The 20,670-nt window shown below is 30.9% G+C and overlaps 3 protein-coding genes and 1 pseudogene across 3 annotated transcripts; 3 read left to right on the forward strand and 1 right to left on the reverse strand.

The window, feature by feature from the left end:
- The first annotated feature begins 17 nt into the window (after positions 1-17).
- On the forward strand, positions 18-1,508 carry LOC107029559. The gene is made up of 4 exons (XM_015230999.2): positions 18-124; positions 335-528; positions 670-895; positions 1,105-1,508. The coding sequence occupies exons 1-4, from the start codon at positions 64-66 to the stop codon at positions 1,221-1,223; spliced, it is 600 nt and encodes a 199-aa protein (XP_015086485.1). The 5' UTR covers positions 18-63; the 3' UTR covers positions 1,224-1,508.
- A 287-nt stretch (positions 1,509-1,795) lies between these two features.
- LOC107023725 (protein trichome birefringence-like 4) lies at positions 1,796-3,614 on the forward strand. Its single transcript, XM_015224509.2, is given in 5 exon segments — positions 1,796-2,304; positions 2,383-2,575; positions 2,653-2,846; positions 2,924-3,082; positions 3,275-3,614. Coding segments are annotated over 5 exon segments (1,380 nt in total). The 5' UTR covers positions 1,796-1,810.
- A 9,716-nt stretch (positions 3,615-13,330) lies between these two features.
- On the forward strand, positions 13,331-16,523 carry LOC114076809 (annotated as a pseudogene).
- A 1,350-nt stretch (positions 16,524-17,873) lies between these two features.
- On the reverse strand, positions 17,874-20,322 carry LOC107023735. Its single transcript, XM_015224521.1, has 4 exons — positions 19,748-20,322; positions 19,082-19,632; positions 18,380-18,990; positions 17,874-18,317 (listed from the first exon to the last, which is right to left on the reverse strand). The coding sequence occupies exons 1-4, from the start codon at positions 20,320-20,322 to the stop codon at positions 17,874-17,876; spliced, it is 2,181 nt and encodes a 726-aa protein (XP_015080007.1).
- Positions 20,323-20,670: the final 348 nt, after the last annotated feature.

Below are 20,670 nucleotides of genomic sequence, written 5' to 3' on the forward strand. Positions count from 1 at the left end.
TATATATATATATATATATATATATATATCTGCAGCCATCCTGCAGGTAGAACATTACCCAACATGAAGCATTCTCGTCAATCTTTAACCCTGACCTGTTTCTTGTTTTTCGGTTTCACACTAGGTGACATATATGCTTTCTTCTTTTCTTCGAGTTAATTTCTCATATGATCACTCAAGAAAATTGGAATCGAGAAGAAAGACTTTCTAAGGCAATAATAACTATTAATTAGTTGAGGGATCGACCATATGAGAAATCAACCCCTATTCTTCTTGCTCCTTTATATTGCTGATTTTCATATATATGACATTAATGTAGATTGTTGTTTGATAGGTAAAGCAGATGATTATGAGGGTCAAACCGCCGCTGCAGGAGTACTTGGAAATGAATATTTACCTAACTATGGAGGAACAAATGGAGGATATTCATCTGAAAACGGTGATTCACCTCAATATGGTGGTGGCACAATTGATGCTCGACCTGACTATCTTTTCTCTAAGGCATTGCAATGTTTCACTGATAAGCATGTAAGTCATTCTTACCCATGCAAATGATGGATGTTCTCACTTTATCTTTTGTATATTTCTCCGACACGTTTTTGGATAGCTTTAATACAATTTGAAATTCAATTTTGGATGTGTAACTTAGTTCAAATACTGAAACTGCAGATTTACAGTAGTTGTGAGGAGTCTTACAGATTGACTGAGACAGGGGAGCTCCATGTACCACCTGAATATACCGATCAATACTGCAAAGGACCCTGCTTGGAGGAGACTCACCATGTGCTTAATTGTCTTGAAAGCATACTGTCGCACTTCAGATTTTATAATAAGGCCACCGTCAGAGCAGTCGAAGAGACTATCAAGGAGGGATGTAGCTATGGCCCTGAAAGAGGTTAAACTTTCTCCACTTTACTATACAAAACTGTCCAGTATATTTGTTCTGTTGATAAACTTATTGGATATGATTAATTTGTTTCGAGCTGGGAGTACGTTTAAAGAAACAAATCTTTAATTTATATACATTGACAGTACACTATTCAATGTGTTTGAACCTTCTTGTCTCTTTATCGAAACTGAACTCATTCTGAAATATGTCAACAGGTCTTTTCAATGTTGCTGAGCACATCCTAGCTTATGACAACACTGCTTTTCGTGCTTCAAAATCGTCTTTGCTGCATAGCTTTGTTCTGATGACTTTGGCCCTTATTTTCTTCCTTTGAAGCAATGTTCACAAGTGAAGATATTGCTGAAAAACTAGCGTCTGATTTACATGCAACAGTCTAGTTTTTGACTAGTGTGTTGATCATGTGGTACTAGTAAACAAAAGTCCATCTGTTCATTATTAGATATTGATCAGTATGAGAATGTTGTAGTTGTAACATCTATTTATTGGATATTCTTGTTCCATATGAGTTGTTGTGGCCTTGTAAATATGCATCCATAACTCTTGAAACATACAACTGTACTTTCTTTCTTTAATGATATCTAGTAAGTTTTTTCTTTAATTGATAACTAAGTTTTTCATAATTGCGAGTTTATCTTTTAATTAACGAAAGGAAAGGGCTCCCAAAGATATTAAGATCAATTGTGATTGATGAAAGAAACAACGGAACATAACAGGAGATTAGTTACCGCGATTAAAATACAACAGTTACAACCTACATACTTTGATTCAGATTGACAACAAAATCTGTCTCTCCTTGATACACACAAACTAAACTAAAGGGGGCTCATCCATCCTCTTTCTCTCTCTCTCTCTCTTTCTCATCAATTTCCTGTTGAAGGAACTCTGCATTCTACTCCATCAATGGCTTCTTTGAAGGAACTCTGCATCTTCACAAGAAATGTTACAATCTTCCTCTCAAAATCAAGAACCCAAGTTTCTGTTTTCTTCACTCTTTTCTTCTGCACCTTAACTCTCCTCATCTTCATCATTTTCTTCTCCTCTCCCTCCGTCGTCACCACCAAGATTCTTGCTTCTCGTCTTCACTCCCACTCATTTTCTTCCATTCATGAATTTGATTTAGTACCAGTATCTGATACTCACACAACTAGCAGTACAGTTTCAGCACCCACAAACTTCCCAACAAAATCATGGATTCATGATGTTACTATTCAAGAAGAGGACAAATGTTGTGATATTTTTGATGGTGAATGGGTACAGGACAATGATCTTCATCCGCTTTATAAACTGGGTTCTTGTCCGTTTATCGACAATTCTTTCAACTGTTTCAAGAATGGACGTCGTGATACAGATTATCTCAGGCTCAAATGGAAGCCACATGGTTGCGAAATCCCAAGGTTCAATTCTTGATTTATAATCCCCTGTTTTTTTCTCACAAATGCATCTTCTTGTTGAATTCATCTCTCTTTTAACAGGTTTGATGGGTTGAAAATGCTGAAGATGTTAAAGGGAAAAAGACTGGTTTTTGTTGGAGATTCATTGAACAGAAACATGTGGGAATCTCTGGTTTGTGCTTTGAGAAACTCACTCATCGACAAGAACAGGGTGAATGAAGTTTCGGGCTATCGTCAGTTCAGAAGTCAAGGATTTTATTCTTTCAAATTTAAGGTTCAATGAACTACTTATACTACTAGTTATTAATGATTTTCAAGTTTCTTGAATAATATTTGTTTTGTTAAGTGTAGGATTTCAAATGTTCAATTGACTTCATAAAATCCCCATTCCTAGTTCAAGAATGGAGGTTTTCGGATAAAGCTGGAGCACGTCGTGAAACTCTACGTCTCGATACAATCCATGGCTCTCTTACTAAGTACCATGATGCTGACATTATCATCTTCAATACTGGTCATTGGTGGACTCACCAGAAAACTCACAAAGTGTAAAGATTATATCAATCTTCTGTTGCTGATTTTTTTTCTTCCAAGAAATGATTTTTTATTAATTTTCCCTGTTTAGGAATAACTACTTTCAAGAAGGGAATCATGTGTATAACAGATTGGAAGTGGCAGATGCATATACTAAGGCATTGAAGACATGGGCACATTGGGTTGATACAACTATCAACAGCACCAAAACTAGAGTGTTTTTTAGGGGATATTCAGCTTCTCATTTCAAGTAAAACTTCTCTTTTTTCGATAGTCTACTGACTGCTTTTAACCGCTATGCTTTCTTCATTCTTATAATTTTTTAGGGTCTTTCGGAAACAATCTCTCATTTGCGTACGCCCTACCTTCTCCAGACCCCATTTTGTGGGATGTTATGTTGTTGTTGTTTGATAGGCTAATGAGGGGAATTCCTTTTTTGCAGAGGTGGTCAATGGAACTCAGGAGGAAACTGTGATGGGGAGACGAAACCGATAACAAACGAGACTCAATTAGGTCCATATCCATGGATGATGAGAGTTCTTGAATCAGTAATATCAGAAATGAAGACACCAGTTGTTTATCTCAACATTACTAAGATGACAGACTATAGAAAAGAAGGACACCCTTCAATTTTCAGAGAGGCAAAATCAAAGAGGAGGCCAGGGATGTTTCAAGACTGCAGCCATTGGTGCCTTCCTGGTGTACCAGATTCTTGGAATCACCTACTTTATGCAACTTTGCTTCAATCACATCAGAAGTCTTCCCATTCCAAATAAGCTTAGCCATCATTCTCTCTTGGCCTTTTTCACTAAGGTCTTGTAATGTGTAAATATGATCAAATGCACATTTTTGCTTTGAAAATTGGTTCCAAGTGATTACTGAAGTTGAGACTAGAGGAACAAAAGTGTGGAATTTTTGAAGGTCCATTGCTTAGTGATACTTTGTATTTTTTTATTATGTCTTATAGGTGCAAAACTATTACTCTCTTCGTTTCAATTTATATATAGTTTGACATGTGTTTACCAACTTTGAATTCTTGATCTAGTGGTTAGGAGAAAATTCTTCAATCAGTCCATCACTATATAGTTTGATATAGTTTGACTTGACATAAAATTTATGAAAAAAGAAAGATTTTTGAAATATATCATATATTATTATAAGTGAGAAACTTCTAACTTAAAAGTTGAATTACTATTTTACCCTTATTTTATCCTTAAATTAAATTAAATATTAATATATAATTAATTTAATACTAAATAATCATATTTAAATACATGCATCTAGAGACAATGGTTTAAATTCTAATTATTTACATACTAAGTAATAATTATAATATATTATACTAAATACTAAAAATAAGAAGGTGTAAAGTCAAACTTTGAAAGACAAAAATATTTTATAGAAAATTGTTAGAAATTATTTCATAGGAAATTAATTGTTAGGAATTACTTTTTATAAAAAATAAAAATTATCTATTCTTTCTCTATAGTTAATGTGGTTAAATGATTAAATTTGTTATCCTCTCTCTTTAGTTAGTATAATTAAATGTATTGAATTATTAGTAAAAATAATCACCTTTCAACTACCTCATGTCTAAGATCACTTAACTTCTAAAAGTTAACTTAAACAACTCTTCACATTTTCATCTTATCCAATGAATCTTTAGCTATATATATGTATCATGAAAAAATATTTTTTCTTTATCACTTGCCCCATGTTGATATGAATCATTAGGTAATTTTCAGATACTTTTTTTTTGTTTTGAAATATTAATATTTGTTGATCCTCATTAGAATGATATTTTATATCATAAATTTTATCTTTACCATTTTAGATTTTTTTTTTTGTTACGGGAGAAAAAAAAATTCTACTCCTTGTGTATTTCTTTTTACTATATATATTGTTATAATAAAAGTCTTAAGAAGGATATGAATGATGTATTTATTCTTATCTGTTTAATTTTTTTGCATTCTTTACCAATTTATACTTCTTTAATATAATCTTCTATGAAATTATGAATGTTATAAGTCTATTTTTATTAGTGCTGAAATTGCTAATTTATGACATTTAGATTCGTTTTTAAATGTACTTTTATAATATTTATTTACTTTTATCTTTCCTTACTAATTTAGTTTCTTTAAGTAGCTACATATTTGTGTACATACTAATATGGAGAGTAATGAGAGATTATTAAGGATAAATCATATAGATATATTCATATTATTAGATGCTATAGTAATATAATTATTTTTCTATATTTCTTGCTTGATGGTCAATGTACTATTCGATTATTATGAATTTTATTTAATGAATAAAATATAAATTGGTAAAACTAATATTTCTAATTTTAATATTTTCTATATAATAATTGTATGGGACAAACGTGCAACGCACGTTTCGAAAACTAGTGCTATAAAATAAGTTTGAAATGTGTGTGACTACAAATCATGTCATTAAGGGCAAAATGAGGATTTTAAAATTAAATTGTTATTAAATATAGAAATACATCACATTTTTAGACTTGCTAAAAAAAATGAATAATATAAATTGAGATGAAAAAACCTATGTTATCTACCATTCTAGGTGAATTGTAATAAATTGATTATAATTTGTTTCATGTGATTTTCAAATATGAAGTTTTTATTTTGAATCTTTTTAAGGAATCTCTATATATTGAAATCCACATGTTACATGTACATTCATCATCATAAGTATATTTTTCCTTTTTTATGAAAATTGTAATTGAATGTATATAAAACAGAAAGGGTATGAAAATGATTTAGATTAAAAAATTTATATCACCTATAGAATCATAATTGAGTTTAATGTTAATTTTAGAATTAAAAATGCCCCTTCTTTCATGTATTGGAACAAATTGCCCCTATTGTTCATTTTGAGTTAAAATTTCCCCTTTTAAAATTAAATTATGAGATGACACCTATGTAAGTTTGATTAAATAAGTGGTGTTGATTTATTCATTCATGTGACACCAACCATAAATATTTCGACTGATCTAGCTTCTTGTAAACTATTTTTTTTTAATGAAAAAATTACCGAAAAGTAATTTTAGTGTATTTTAAATGGAGAGTTAATTCGAATTTCGCAATAGCAATACCTATATGAAAGAGTCAAGCTCACTAAGTTTGAAATCATACTACCACCAACAACCTTCAAATTCAAATGAAACAACCTAAGTCATATTAGTCTATATTATAACTTAAGGGACCATTTGATACATCAGATAAAATTATTTTGAAATTATAATTTATAGAGTAATTTATCTCATTTCAAAGATGGGATAAAATAATTTGAAATTGAATGAGATAAGGTGGGACATTTGGAATTAAATTTGAGACTAAATTTATTCTATAGCATAAATTTATTTCGAGATAAATGTATATCATCAGTTAAACATCATATAAATATAATATTAAACACAATCCTAAGGTATCTCACATTATTCAACACAAAAAGTTCAAGAAAAACTCGATGGTTATAATTCAATTTCTTTGTTAGGTTCTTGTGAAATAATTGATATTTTGAAAATAGAAGTGCCTAATAATTCTAGATTTAAAAATGCCATATTGATCTTGTAACAATTTTTTGAGTTAAAATATATTTATGTGGATGTCCATAACTTCAACGTATAATCACTCCATAATGTATAGTAACTCCCATACATTCATAACCTTCCACCTTGGTATTCTTCCATAACTTATGTCTCCATAACTTCATGGTTAATGTCAAGTTTATGATTAATTTTTTGTATGCCTCTACGTAATACAATAAATAGAAATATTAGAGTTCATATTGAATACACTTGAAGATTTGGGGAACACTTGAAATAAAAAAAATTATCTTATATTGTTCGTCTTGGTAATTGCAATTGATGTAATTATTAGGGTAATAACAATCAGTCTAGCTAGTAATTATACTGACATGTTTGTGTGAGTCAATGTAAGTACGAATATATTGTTTGAATGCGCAATTAGTATCATAAGATTATATTAAATTTTTAAAGATAAGAGTTAATTATTAAAAAAGATATACGAGACAAATAAGAAACTATATAAATGATATTAAATTAAATATCTAAGATATATGTTGTCTTTTGAAAATCTATTAATCAATAAACATATGTTCTTAACTAATATTGTAAAAAAATAATTGATTTTTATTTTTCAAATTAGTCTATTTCAATTGAATTAATCATAAGGACTAAAAGTAAAAGATTTTTATAAACATCATGAAATACATGTTTGACAAAAATATTAATATTATAGATAAATTGTTTTAAATTATTAAAATATTTGACAAAAAGATAATCAATCAAGTCTAACTAAAAAATAAATGACTTTGCAATGTGAAATCTCAAGTCAATACTACTAAAATAAATGAAACTGAAAATAACATAAGTTCTAGATTCAAAGCAAAAAATTTAACGCAACACTCTTATGTCAAATTTTAACATAATACACATAAATGTAATTTAAAAGAAAAGAAAATGTAGGTCTATAACCTTACATAACAATAAATTCTACTTCAATTTGAAAATTAAAATATTAACAAAAAAAATAGATAATACGAAAAATATCATGAAATCACATGAAGTAAAGATTGAAAATGAGAAGACATAAAATATAAATAATATAGTAAAAAATACTTTTTAAGAATATAAATAAAAATAGAAGTTAAAATAATAGAAATACCAGCAATTCATAGTCTCTCTCTGAGAATTGAAAACTGTAATTACCCTCATCGAATATACCAAATTATCGGAGAACCAAATAATTACATAGCCAATCAAACACGTCAGAATGCATAATTATATTAAATTCAATTACCAGGGTGACTTTCCAAACACTCTCTAAAAAAAGAAATATTAAAAACGACTTCACGTAAATTATCAATTTATCCCATAAGCCATAACTATTGACAACCTTAAAACACTCATCTACAAAATTCAATTAATCAAATAAACTTACTTTTCTAAACAATCAATGTTTTATTTTAAAAAATACTATTGGTTTAAGAAATGGTGAAAAAAATGACTAGGTTTCGAAAAATCAATTAAGAAAAATTGACTTTCCAAATTACGGAGTCGCCACTTGATTTTTGATAAAATCAAAAAAAAAATTAAAATTTTCAAAAGATTCAAAACAGATAAAATCAATTGAAAAAAAGGTTCGAAGTTCAATGTACATCCCTAGAAGGTGTTAGGCCCTCGGGATGCCCGCTAACTCGCGGTTGACCGGCGATTTGACTAAATGACTTTTAAAATAAAAATTTTAACTAAGTAAAGAGAAAATTGGTTTTAATATTTTTTATTTCATTTTTTACTTCTAAAGGGAAATATTTAGAGGGACTTAATTTAAGGAAAACTAAATGATGATAAAAGTAAATAAAACAAAATAGTAAATAAAATAGTAAAATTTAAAATAATGAAAAATGGCTGCCCTTTAGGAGATTATTAAAATTCTACCAAAATATTAATTAATTCAAACAAATAAATAAAGAGAGAATAATATTTGAACTTGGGCTTGATTGCCCAAATTCATTCATTTGGGCTTTGGCCCACCTGTCCTAAACTAATCACTTAAATTTGGGCCCTTTTAACAATTAAAAAAAGGAAAAATTAGCAATTAAGACAACTTTAAGAACATAATTAATCAAAATAACATTAATTTAAATTTTTTAGTGAAAATGACAAAATAGCAATATGTTTATTAATGTTACGTATTTTTATTAAATGTGTGTATTTCAGATTTTAGTGTATATTGGTATTATTAAATTAATATATTAATGGAAACTCATTGATTGGACCAAAACATGGTCCAATAACATTTAATGAAAAAAAATAAATTAATTAACAATTTCGTGTAAAGTTCCAAGAAAGGTAAAAATTAAACCAATTCAAAATTTTCAGCCAAATTTTCAAGTTCCTTTCACAACTTTTCCAGATTTCTTCATCAAAGCCATTGATAATCAAGGATTCAAGCAGATTTTCGAGCTAGGATCATTATTAAAGCAGATTTCGTGGTGGCAAGGTTAGTTCAACTTTCGATTTTGATTTTTTTTATGTTTTTTGTTAAAGTTCTGATTTTGTATATCAAGATTTTATGGACAATTTATGTGATTTTTGTTTTAATATCCATCATACATTTATGATTTTGTATTTTTTGTCTATTTTTTGTGATTTTCTTTCAATGTTTAAGATTAGGTAGATTATGAAAATTCATATATATAGAATCATTGTTGTTTGATGTTGAATACGCAGTTGTTAAAAGAATTTTTTTTTTCTTCAGATTTTTGAATTGCTGGAAAAAAAAGAGTGTATTGTATGCAATGGCTGATTCAGTCAAAATTACTAGAGGTATAAACAACAACATTCAAAATTTTATGAAATTTCCCTCATTTGATTTGTGCATTACTCAAGGATTGATCGAAAATGTAGGATCTGCGGCGAGAATGGTGTTAGGACCGGAAATAAGTAGGTGTAAACGCGGAAGCTAGCAAAGAAAATCTCAAAATACCACGAGTAAGAAGACAACGAGAAATATATCAAAAGACACAAAGATTTAACGTGGTTCGGTCAATCGACCTACGTCCACAAAGGAGATGAGCAATCCACTATAAATATGAGAGTACAAAATACAGAGAGAAACAACCTCAACCAATTCACTCAGAATACATGGGAGGTTCACACAAGTGATAACGTATCCAACTTGTGACCCATAAATTCTCCCCCTAACCAAAACTCTCAAAACTCTTAAGACTACATTGTGAATGTTGATTAAGTTAGAAGGAACATGCCTCTATTTATAGAGTCCTAAACCTTTTCCTACCAGAAAAAGGATTAGTCAATCCAAAACCTTTTCCTAAAAGGAAAACCTATTTATGGTAAGAAATTTAGGGCAAATAAAACCCAACAAATCTCCCCCTTGCCTGAATTTATGACAAAATAAATTTGTCCACCTTCTTGACTTAATCTTCAACAACTTGCTTCTCCTCTACATAATCTCCTTTGCAAAATTTATGTCTCAACACAGAGAACCTCTCTGAAACAATTTCTCCAACAAAATCTTCATTGCTGTGAAAAAGGTTGCGGCTAGAACTACACCCGTCAAGATAAACACCTCCTTTTAACCTGGTTCAATCATCAATTATCGAACCACTAAATCTGACTCCATCATTGAATCTGGCTCTGATACCACTTGTTAGGACCGGAAATAAGTAGGTGTAAACGCGGAAGCTAGCAAAGCAAATCTCAAAAGACCACGAGTAAGAAGACAACGAGAAATATATCAAAAGACACAAAGATTTAACGTGGTTCGGTCAATCGACCTACGTCCACAAAGGAGATGAGCAATCCACTATAAATATGAGAGTACAAAATACAGAGAGAAACAACCTCAACCAATTCACTCAGAATACATGAGAGGTTCACACAAGTGATAACGTATCCAATTTATGACCCATAAATTCTCCCCCTAACCAAAACTCTCAAAGCTCTTAAGACTACATTGTGAATGCTGATTAAGTTAGAAGGAACATGCCTCTATTTATAGAGTCCTAACCTTTTCCTACCAGAAAAAGGATTAGTCAATCCAATACCTTTTCCTAAAAGGAAAACCTATTTATGGTAAGAAATTTATGGCAAATAAAACCCAACAAATGGAACAAGAGTATAAAATGGCAATTGATAGCTCTTCAAAAAAAAGGAAAGTGTCGTGCTATAAAACCCATGTTGATCAACAAAAATATACAAGTGATGAAGTATTACGTCATGACGATGAAGAGGTATTAAATTATTAACGAAACTATTTTTTATGCTATGTCTATAGTTGGTTTTTGTGTTTGAAATTGCATGTCTTTCAGATTGGAAGCTTATAGTTTTAAATACATAAAAAAAAATTGTATCCCTAAATGTGATGTGATAAATATCCAAAGCAAGTAGAAAAAATGTAAAAAAGAAAATCTACTAAAGGCAACGACTTGTTAATTAATCGACCAGAGATCTTATCTTAAAAAAAATCAACTACAGTAAAGGAAAGAGGTTAGAATGCCGCCGTTATGCATATCTCTAGGAAGGCCTATAAGGCCCAGGCTTCACTCTAGAAATTTATACATATACAACTGTGCATGATAATAGATGGATGTACCTTCGCAAAAGACTCAAGGTGCTAAAAACTTAAAAAGCAAGGCTGGAGATTAAAGTTGGTGTGCCATCTATTATGAAGAAAAATAAGTGAACTTTGTAAATGTTAAAATATCAAGTATATTTATGTCATGAAGCTGGCTATACCTCATCTCAAACATATGCATATGATTCATATGTTACCATGAACCTGCCCCTATAGTTGTTTTTGTGTTTGAAATTGCAAATGTCTTTCAGATTGGAAGCTTATAGTTTTAATTACATAAAAAAAAATTATATCCCTAAATGTGATGTGATAAATTGTGGATATAATTAAAAAAAGGTCTAATTTTATCAGTTTTGCAAATATGCAAAATACATTTTCTGTGTGCGTCTAAGTAAAAAGATAAAAAGTTTACACGAGTACTATAATCTTGCTTCTTTCCACCCTTTTGTTGGTTCTGTAAAGTTCTCAATATAGAACTTGTTAGTCCGACAAAAAGTATTCATGTAAAAAAAGTTGTCAACAAAAAATGTGCATGTATCAATATAACTAAAAATACCAAAACACTAATATTGGATGCTACAAATTACCTTATACGTAAGACTCTTCTCATTTGCTTGTCAATATTAAGAAAAGGAATACAATATTATCTTTATATATATTCCAATTTAATAGATTTCTTTCAAACTGTATTCTAGTAGCCATTATTTTTGCCCATAATTTGTTGTATACATATATTAGATTGTTGAATAATGTATTTATATTCTTTTCAGCATCTTTATGTATTCAAATTTTGATAGACTTATAGTATCAGTTTAGTTGTATTTTGTTATTTTATTTTTTATGTCATCAATATTCATGATTCTGAATGAACATTCACTATTTTGTATACAATGTAGTTACTCTTATTCTATTTTGTTAACTAGTAATATATTTATATATCAGTAATTTTTTAAGTATGTATTCATTTTATTGTTGAACATGTGCAGGCAAATGAATTTTATGTCAAAAATAAACCAAAAAAAGCTTCCCATATTCATTGTTTCTTTAATCATGACATAAAAGCTGACTTGGTGAAGTATTTACATGGACATGTATACAATGTGTTCTGTGAAAGCACCTGTTTTGATAATTATATGCAAATGCATCAATGTCGTGCTCGCGGACAAATACATAGGTGTTGCATGGCTTTAGAACTCAATTGTAGTTCTCGCCAAGCATTTGTAATGCGTGTAAATTGATCTACGTTGCGTTTCACTTTGAGAGAATTTGCTTTGATTAGTGGATTAAATTGTGTCAACGAAGAAAATGATTTCATCTTTGATGAGTCAGAACCAAATAGGTTCATGGAAAAATATTTTGAGGGTGTTAAGTTGATCAGGAAAATTGATATAATGAGGAGTTTTCATCGAAAAGTGTGGGGGGAGAACGATCAGGATGGCCTGAAGTTTGCAATTTTATACTTCATCCAGACAGTGATTTTTTCCGGTGAAAGAGCTACCAAAAAGGTTCCTAGATTATATTTTGATCTTGTTGAAAGTGGAAGGTACAGTCAGTTTTCATGGGGGAAAAAAGTTTTCTATTTGCTGATGAAGAACCTGAGCAACAGGTTGAATAGTGAAAAACAATTTTACAGAATCGGGGGAATGTCTATTGTATTCCAAGTATGGTTGTTTGAGTGCAGTTCGAGTATTGATTTCCAGGTCGCTCAAAAGGTTGATGACCATATTCCGAGGTTGCTCAACTGGCAGACGACCAATGAGAGTCGTAGATACAAAAAACTTATGAACACCATATTTAGTGATGTTAATAACAAGGTACTTAACTGACATATATTTAATAATCACCAAGTTGTATGTTTTCTTATTGGTTTTATTTATAATAGTAACAAATTTTTGGAATTCATATTAAATTCAGGAACATTACACCAAATCAAAGGGAACTTGCAGTATTGCAACTGCCACCGGAGGGTATCAAAAATCAAGCTCCACCTCAGTATTCAGATTCACCAGATGATGATCTAGATGATGAAATAATTGATAGTAATGATGATCCACGAGAGGAAAGCTGTGACGATAAAGATTCTGACGATGATTTTCAAGCACCTCCTCCACAAGCAGTAAAGGTCAAAAGAAAAGGAAAATTTGGTTCCTCAACGCCGCCTGTTAGAAAAAGGACAAAGAAGCAGGTGACTGGTGGATCCAAACAGGTTGCAAAAAATTTGGAACCTCGAATTGCTGTTAAACGGCCAATGAAAAAGAATTTTGTATCCAAAAAGGTACTAAAGAAACTTAAGGTTATTTTAAAGCAAACTGAATGTCTACGTGCATATCTAACAAATACAACTTTGAGTGATTATGATATTTCAGAGAACAAGCGGATCTGAAGTGGAAGGCTGGTTGAAAGAGCTGTCAGATTTCAGAAAAGAAGTATTTACCATATAGTACATCCTTCATAGTTATACACTTATTAGAATTATAAATTTTTAATAAGGTACATTATTATGTCATATTTTTAGGTTAAACAAGAGTTTGTTGAAATTCGCAATTTGATCAACGACAACTTCAAGACTGTTCTGACAGCCATTAATTCAACACGGGATGAGCAGGAGGTTTGTTATAAAAAATAAAATGATGTAACGTATTGCAAATTTACATTTTTGTTAATGATTTACGTTGTAATATAACACAGGCCGAGCATTCTGATGATCATATTGTCCCTCCAAATTCAAACGATGAAGATGGGTATACACCACCATACACCTCCAATAAAGAATCTCCATCAAATCAAGTTCTGGTAGCTCAGTGTGACAAATTGGAATCTGGAAATTCAGATGTACTTGTAGTTTTTTTATTAATTTAGGCTGTATATACGATCCCTATTTTGGTGTTTTTTACGAAAATTTTGAATTTATTCACTTTTATAAAGTTGTAACTTTTAATATTTGTTTACATGTTTATTGGATTTTTATATTTTTACAAGACACTCAAGGCTTCAAATGACAGTAAATCAACAAATGTTGTGCCCCATGTAAGTCAAGATTGGTGTAACATTTTAAACTCAATACTTGTGTAATAAATATCATTAATAAGCCTCCTATATTTTATATAATTATACATTTATATGATTATGATCAAACTGTATCAAGCAATCTTAACTCGGTTTATGCTTACATGTATTATAACTGTTATCATTTACAACTTTAAAGGACTTTTCTTGTTATTTTTATTTTTTTAAAGACAATCAACAATCCATATGGAATATATCCCAAATCCGATGATCATGAGGTAAGTCAGTTTTTAGACAAGTTTTATGTTTTTTTGTCGTACATCCTAACGTGTGATTACAATATACAAATTTGCCTTAAATTTCAGTCTCAATAAATGTTCATTTTCATATCAACAATTTCATTTATAACTTTCATTTTATAAGGTTTTTTGTATCAACACCCCTGTTCGAAATCTTATTGAAGTGGATTATGAATTAAGTGCTCCAAGACCTACAATTCCGAGAGTATGTTATTTAATTTTATAAGTACATTTTGTTATACCATTATTTGGGTCATTACTTTTAAGGTGTTGTTATTTTTACGAAATTAATAGGTAAATCAACCAAGCTTTATATTTGATATACCCCCCCCCCCCCAAAAGTGCTTGAAGTATCTGAAAATTCACATGAGGTCGATGTTGAACAAATGTCATGTCCAGTCCCTATCCGCATTTTGGATCACATGAATGTGACAACCGATTCACAGTTTGAATTGGACGATCAAGTCATGCCTAGTCTCAATTCTATAAAAAGTAGCATCGCACCACATTCAACTGTGATAAAAGGACACACCGAACAGCTGCCAACAACAATTGCAGGATGCATTACAACAAAGGCAGATCAGGCCAGTATCGATGTCCATTTGGGTACGAACGGTGAAAAATTGATGATAGATCAACCTTATCAGCAACAACGAACAGACGTCATTACCTACGCGTAGGAATAGACGTCCAGGTCCTTATAATACATATCAGTATCTGACCAATTTGGGATCATCTGCTGGTACAGTATTCCATTTTTTTAATACTTTTGTTAATGTAATCATTTTTTTATTGCTACTGTTAGTGTGTATTTATTTTATTGTTTTTTGAACCATTTCAGGTAGTTCATCAAGTCAGCCCCACATTTTTGAATTGAAACACCCTTTTATATTTGATTTGATCTCTGGCGATTATGATATAACGTTGTGGGATGCGTTTCGTTCATGGATCCGAGATGGATTACTTACAAAGCACGACAAAAATTAAGTCATTGGTAAATAATTACAAGATATTTTTACAACATAACTATTTAATTTTTTGTATCCGGTTAAATGTTTGTTCGTGTTTCAACAACAGTTATTGTTTGGTGCAGCTTATATATAGGTTTTCTTGATTTTTTTTGTATTTAAATGTTGATAGTAATTACTTTTTTAATGAATGGTATACTATTTCTATTTTTATTCTGTTTTTAGGAAGCATGATCAAGACCATTACAAGAAGAATCTAGCTGAAATTCCTGTGGCCATTAACCTTGGCGTTCTCCTAATAGACAATAAGAATTGGTTCTATAATCTGTATTTCAAAGGACAGTTATTGAACAATTCGGTAAGAGTTGTTTAGCATTTATCTTTACAAACAATGATTGATTAGTAGTTATAGTATTTATACATTTGTCTTTAAATTTGTCAGCATGTTGATGTGATTTTATATTATCTACGGAAAAAAGCCAAGTATGATGTTGGAGGCAGCTATAAATACACAATTGTAGATTGTGTATTTAGTTCAAAGATCTCTGCTATTTGGGAAAAATATTTGGATTTAGATAGCGATGTGGTTGTGCCGATGAAGAGCATGTCATTGGTGAATACATTAGAGGGTACAAAATGCATGCTGCTACACCTTGGCATACGATTGATTATCTTTTTGTTTCTGTCCACGTTAAGGAGAAATTTCATTGGGTGTTGGCTGTGATATCATTGAATGAGAAGTGTATCAACGTGTATGACTCATATAGGGCAGCAGGTCACGATGCAGCTATCAAGGCAGAGATAGTTAAATTGTCTCAGTTGATCCCTTTGAAGTTATCAGTCAATGACTATTACAACAATAAAGGAATTGATGTATCGCAAGCTCAACAAGAGAATGAGTTCTTTAATGTAGTATTCATAGATAATGTTCCTCAACAGTCGCATGGGTCTCTGTAAGTTTGTGTTTCTTTTGATTTTACTATCATCACATTATCAATAATATATTGTGTACTAACTTTTAGTTTCTTATATTATAGGGATTGTGGTATTTATATGCTAGCTTTTGACGAATACCTATCATATGGCCAAGGTATTCCAGCGAATATTTTGGATGCATCGTGTTTACGGTCAAGATACGCTACACTTCTTTGGAATTATGGCCAACAAAAGAATGATGCCGGAGCAATAAGTGACAATGAAGCACCTCCACGATATAGCAGATTCAATGTAGCAATGGAGGAGATTGATACAATTCAAATAGATTAGTTATTGTCCATTTTTTTGTGTGTCATTATACATTAGTTTTGTATTGCTATGAAACGATTTTAAAGGGTTCCAGTTCTTGTGTTTATTAATGTATAAAATCTTGAAGTTCTGGTTTCAAAGGTTTTGGGTTAATATTAAAGTGTTTCAGTCCTTGTGCAGTTTATCTGATAGTGTTGTTCCAGTTAATGAATCTTCGCTACATATAAAATCTATTTCTTTGTTGTTCCAGTTAATGAATATTTGCTACATATTTTATTTTTCTTACCAAAAGAGCATATATGAGGCTTTGTGGTAAGTGAGGAAAAAAAAGTGTTTTATTTGTGTGTCAAGCTTAAGTATTGCATGTGGGGTACACAAAACTCATTTTTGATGTTTAACTGCAATACATATGATTCTACCAACATACAATTTTTGTGACTCATACAAGTTCACACATACAATATAGATAGAACAAATATAATGTAGATTAAAATCATGAATACGAATACATTTCGTTATAAAAGGTATACCAAAACAATTACAATAATCTAACAAAATGTATGCATTCATATGTTTCAAATGGATGTAAGACTTGATATTAAATTATTAAATTATAAATACAATTAATAATACTAATAACATAAAAAAGATAGAATACGTATAGCGAATATGAATACTTTTAGAGAGAAAACGAATACCAAAAAAAAATTGTATGCATTAAAATGTTACAAAATAATTTATATAAAATTATAAATACAATTTAACTTGAATACAAATAACTGCAATGATTTTGTTTGTGACTCATACAATTTTACTCATAAATTCTAGATAGAGCAAATACAATATAGATTGAAAACATAAATATGAACACTTCTCAAAAGATATTAATACCATGGATACGAATACATTTCGATAGAAAACGAAGAAAAAAAATTTGTATGCATTAAAATGTTACAAAAAATAATTTATATTAAATTATAAATACAATTCAACTGGAATACAAGTAACTGCAAAGGTTGTGTTTGTGACACATACAAGTTCACTCATAAAATTTAGATAGGTAAAATATAATATATATTGAAAACATGGATATGAATGAACACTTCTCGAAAGAAAACGTATACAAAAAATATTTGTCGAATTCAAAATAGAAGAATCCAACAATTGTATGCATTCAAATGGATGTAACAATTGGTATTAAAACGTAGATACAATTAGGTTTTGAATACAAGTAATATTATTTGAGAGAAGACGTAGAGCGAATACATTTCAAGATACAACCATGAACAAAGAATTCCATGTTATTTTATTAACCAGAAGGCATTAGAAATCTGGAAGAAACCTAACTCTAAAAATATACAAAAATGAAACGTCATTAACTATACAATACGCGGTCCATTCCTACATGAACGCCTATTGTTCCCTTTAAACCCACACGTACTGCAAGAATTCTTTCTCTTCTTACCATATAGCTCGCTATACGTCTTGTCACGATACTTTTTGGATGGCCTTCCAGGGAGCTTTTTGTGATTTGGAGGCTGCACTATCTGGTCCTTAATATACCCAGGTACATTCCACTCGTTTTGATCAGGTAACGGATGAATTGGAATGCTATATGTATTCAACAAGTTACTTGGCTTGTACACGTCGGAACAATGTGGCCGAACATCAAAATGTTTCTTCTTTAAAACGGCCCAAGCGTGCGAACTTGGTATTTCATCTATTTGAAACCTCTTGCAAGTACAAGTTTTATTTTCCAAACAAACAATGTAGGTTCTACCTTCGTGATGAACACTAAACACATAGTTATTTGACGGCACAACCTACAAAAATAAAACACTTATGTCATATAATTTTGATGAACATATAAATCGTAACAACATACCTTCATACGTAATGATGCTTCTTCATTAGCAACAAGCATCTCTTGTGGTCTACCACAAAGTGTGGTGAATGTATGTGAAGCAGACGTATGATTTTTCAAATTCCATCTTGCAAACATCTGTCTTACTTCCTCAAGAAAATCGTATACCGGTAATTCCCTTGCTTCAAATAGACAAGCATTTATGCACTCAGCTATGTTTGATGTCATAACCATTCCTCGATCAACTGTTGCATATACCCTAGCCCATTTTTCATAACCTGCTGATTCCAAGTAATTTTTTACACGAACATCAACTTGTTCAACCTTTTCCATCAGTTCATCAAATTCAGATTGTTTGTATGCCTTTGCCATCCCATAAAAAACTTCCGACAAACTATTGTGCGACTTTTTAAATAGTGTTTTCACATTTTTCCACAAATGCCAAATACAGGCATAATGAGGAACTCCATCAAATACCCTCGAAACTGCCTTTATAATACTTTCGTTTCGATCGGACACAACGCACATGTTATATTTAACGCCATGCGCTTCTCTAAACTGTTCAAAAAACCAAGTCCAGGATGCATCATTTTCTGAATCAATAATTCCATATGCTAGCGGCAATATATTTCCTATACACAAAACATTTAATAAAGTTATTATTTCATATAGAATAACTATATTAATCAACCAAACAAAGTGTATATATTATCATTCTAATACCTGCTCCATCAACAGTACTTGCAGAAACAAATACTCCATTGTACGTCCCCCTAAGGTGGCTGCTATCAACTATGACAATTGGTTTACAACACTTAAAACCTTTTATGAACGGGAAGAGAGAAATAAAAAGATAAAGAAATTGATTTTCATCGGTTTTCTTCATCCTTATATGAGATCCAGGGTAGGTAGCGTCCAATACGTATAAGTAGCTCGACAGTTTACCATAAGAACCAGATGGGGTACCCCTTAAAGAAATTACAGTCTTTTCCTTAGCCTTCCACGCCATTGAGTATGATACATTTACTCCAAGAGCTAAGCTGACATCTTGTTGTATATCCTTTGGCGTCAACTTCCTTTTATGATCAACTAACTTGGGTTGTATCATACCTCCAATAAGATTGCTTGTTGCTTGACGTTGTTCATAAACCTTATCTTTCAATGGACACGTGTGATCATCTACGAATTTTCTAATTCTGAACATTCCAGATTTATTGATACTTGACGACTTCAACACCCACCCACAATTATCAGAGACACAAACAAGTGTATAACTGTTTGAATAACACCATATTAGAATTAGGTAAAATACAAATAAAATATTTGATATAATGTAAAAAAACATAATGAAAAAAAAATTATAAGAGAATCCAAACCAAATACACATACCATGTTTGACTCGATCTGTCCGTTTTCCATTGGAATCTATGATCAATAGCGTATTGCATCATCACAGCCTTTAAAGTTCCCTTGTCCTTATAAACTTGATCTTCCAACACTACCTTATGTTTGGCGTTTGTAATAATGTCGCAATTCATGTTATCGCTATTGTTCGGCACACTAAGCACTAATGCTTCTGTATCAACTATATCTATTCCATCAGGCCCACACATTTCGAATCCATCTTCAAACATATTTCTATCAGCTAATTGACAGTCATTCACAAATACGGATACACATATAGGATACTTTGATAATTCTTTGTTATCTTTTTTCAACGACACATACACTCTCACACCCATTTCGTTGTGTATTTCCAGAGGTGCAGTACTACCCTCTATCTTATATTTAAGTTTCACAATGTTAAATCTCAAGTCAACACAAATTTGCTTTGAAACAAGATCCATTAGTTCTCTAAATGTCGCATGCTCTTTTAGCACAATTGCTTCTGTACTGTAATCAACATAGCAATTTTCATTGTTCCACCTCCCAGAATGCATGACCAAAAAACTAATGCTTCCCATGGCTACAATAACAAATATATAAGTGATGATCACATTTTTTTAGTATTCCAAAATCAAAAAAAAAATGTGTCCAATCTACATTCCAAAAAGTGTACGTTTCAAAGGGTACCAAAATCGGTAAAGATTGAACTCAAATTCACAACTTTTATCACACAGTAACAACCGTTTCAAAATTAATACATATAGAATTTCATATTGTTAATAATAAAAAAATACATAACTAATATGGGTCTAAACAGAATCAAACACATATCCAGCCGTACACATCATATAATCAGATATAATTATATTATTGTTACTTATCTTGTTCAGAGATTTTCTATTGATATCAATGGAACATACGATGAG

The sequence above is a fragment of the Solanum pennellii genome, chromosome 1 (assembly GCF_001406875.1).
Source record: "Solanum pennellii chromosome 1, SPENNV200".
Classification (NCBI taxonomy): domain Eukaryota; kingdom Viridiplantae; phylum Streptophyta; class Magnoliopsida; order Solanales; family Solanaceae; genus Solanum; species Solanum pennellii.

Excerpts from the sequence above, each read along its gene's own strand:
- LOC107029559 (XM_015230999.2), top strand. The coding sequence starts at position 64 with ATGAAGCATTCTCGTCAATCTTTAACCCTGACCTGTTTCTTGTTTTTC. Across the intron at positions 529-669 it reads AATGTTTCACTGATAAGCAT|ATTTACAGTAGTTGTGAGGA; the intron begins GTAAGTCATTCT and ends CTGAAACTGCAG. Across the intron at positions 896-1,104 it reads TAGCTATGGCCCTGAAAGAG|GTCTTTTCAATGTTGCTGAG; the intron begins GTTAAACTTTCT and ends ATATGTCAACAG.
- LOC107023735 (XM_015224521.1), bottom strand. The coding sequence starts at position 20,322 with ATGGGAAGCATTAGTTTTTTGGTCATGCATTCTGGGAGGTGGAACAAT. Across the intron at positions 18,991-19,081 it reads AAGTACTGTTGATGGAGCAG|GAAATATATTGCCGCTAGCA; the intron begins GTATTAGAATGA and ends TTTTGTGTATAG. Across the intron at positions 18,318-18,379 it reads AAGCATCATTACGTATGAAG|GTTGTGCCGTCAAATAACTA; the intron begins GTATGTTGTTAC and ends TTATTTTTGTAG.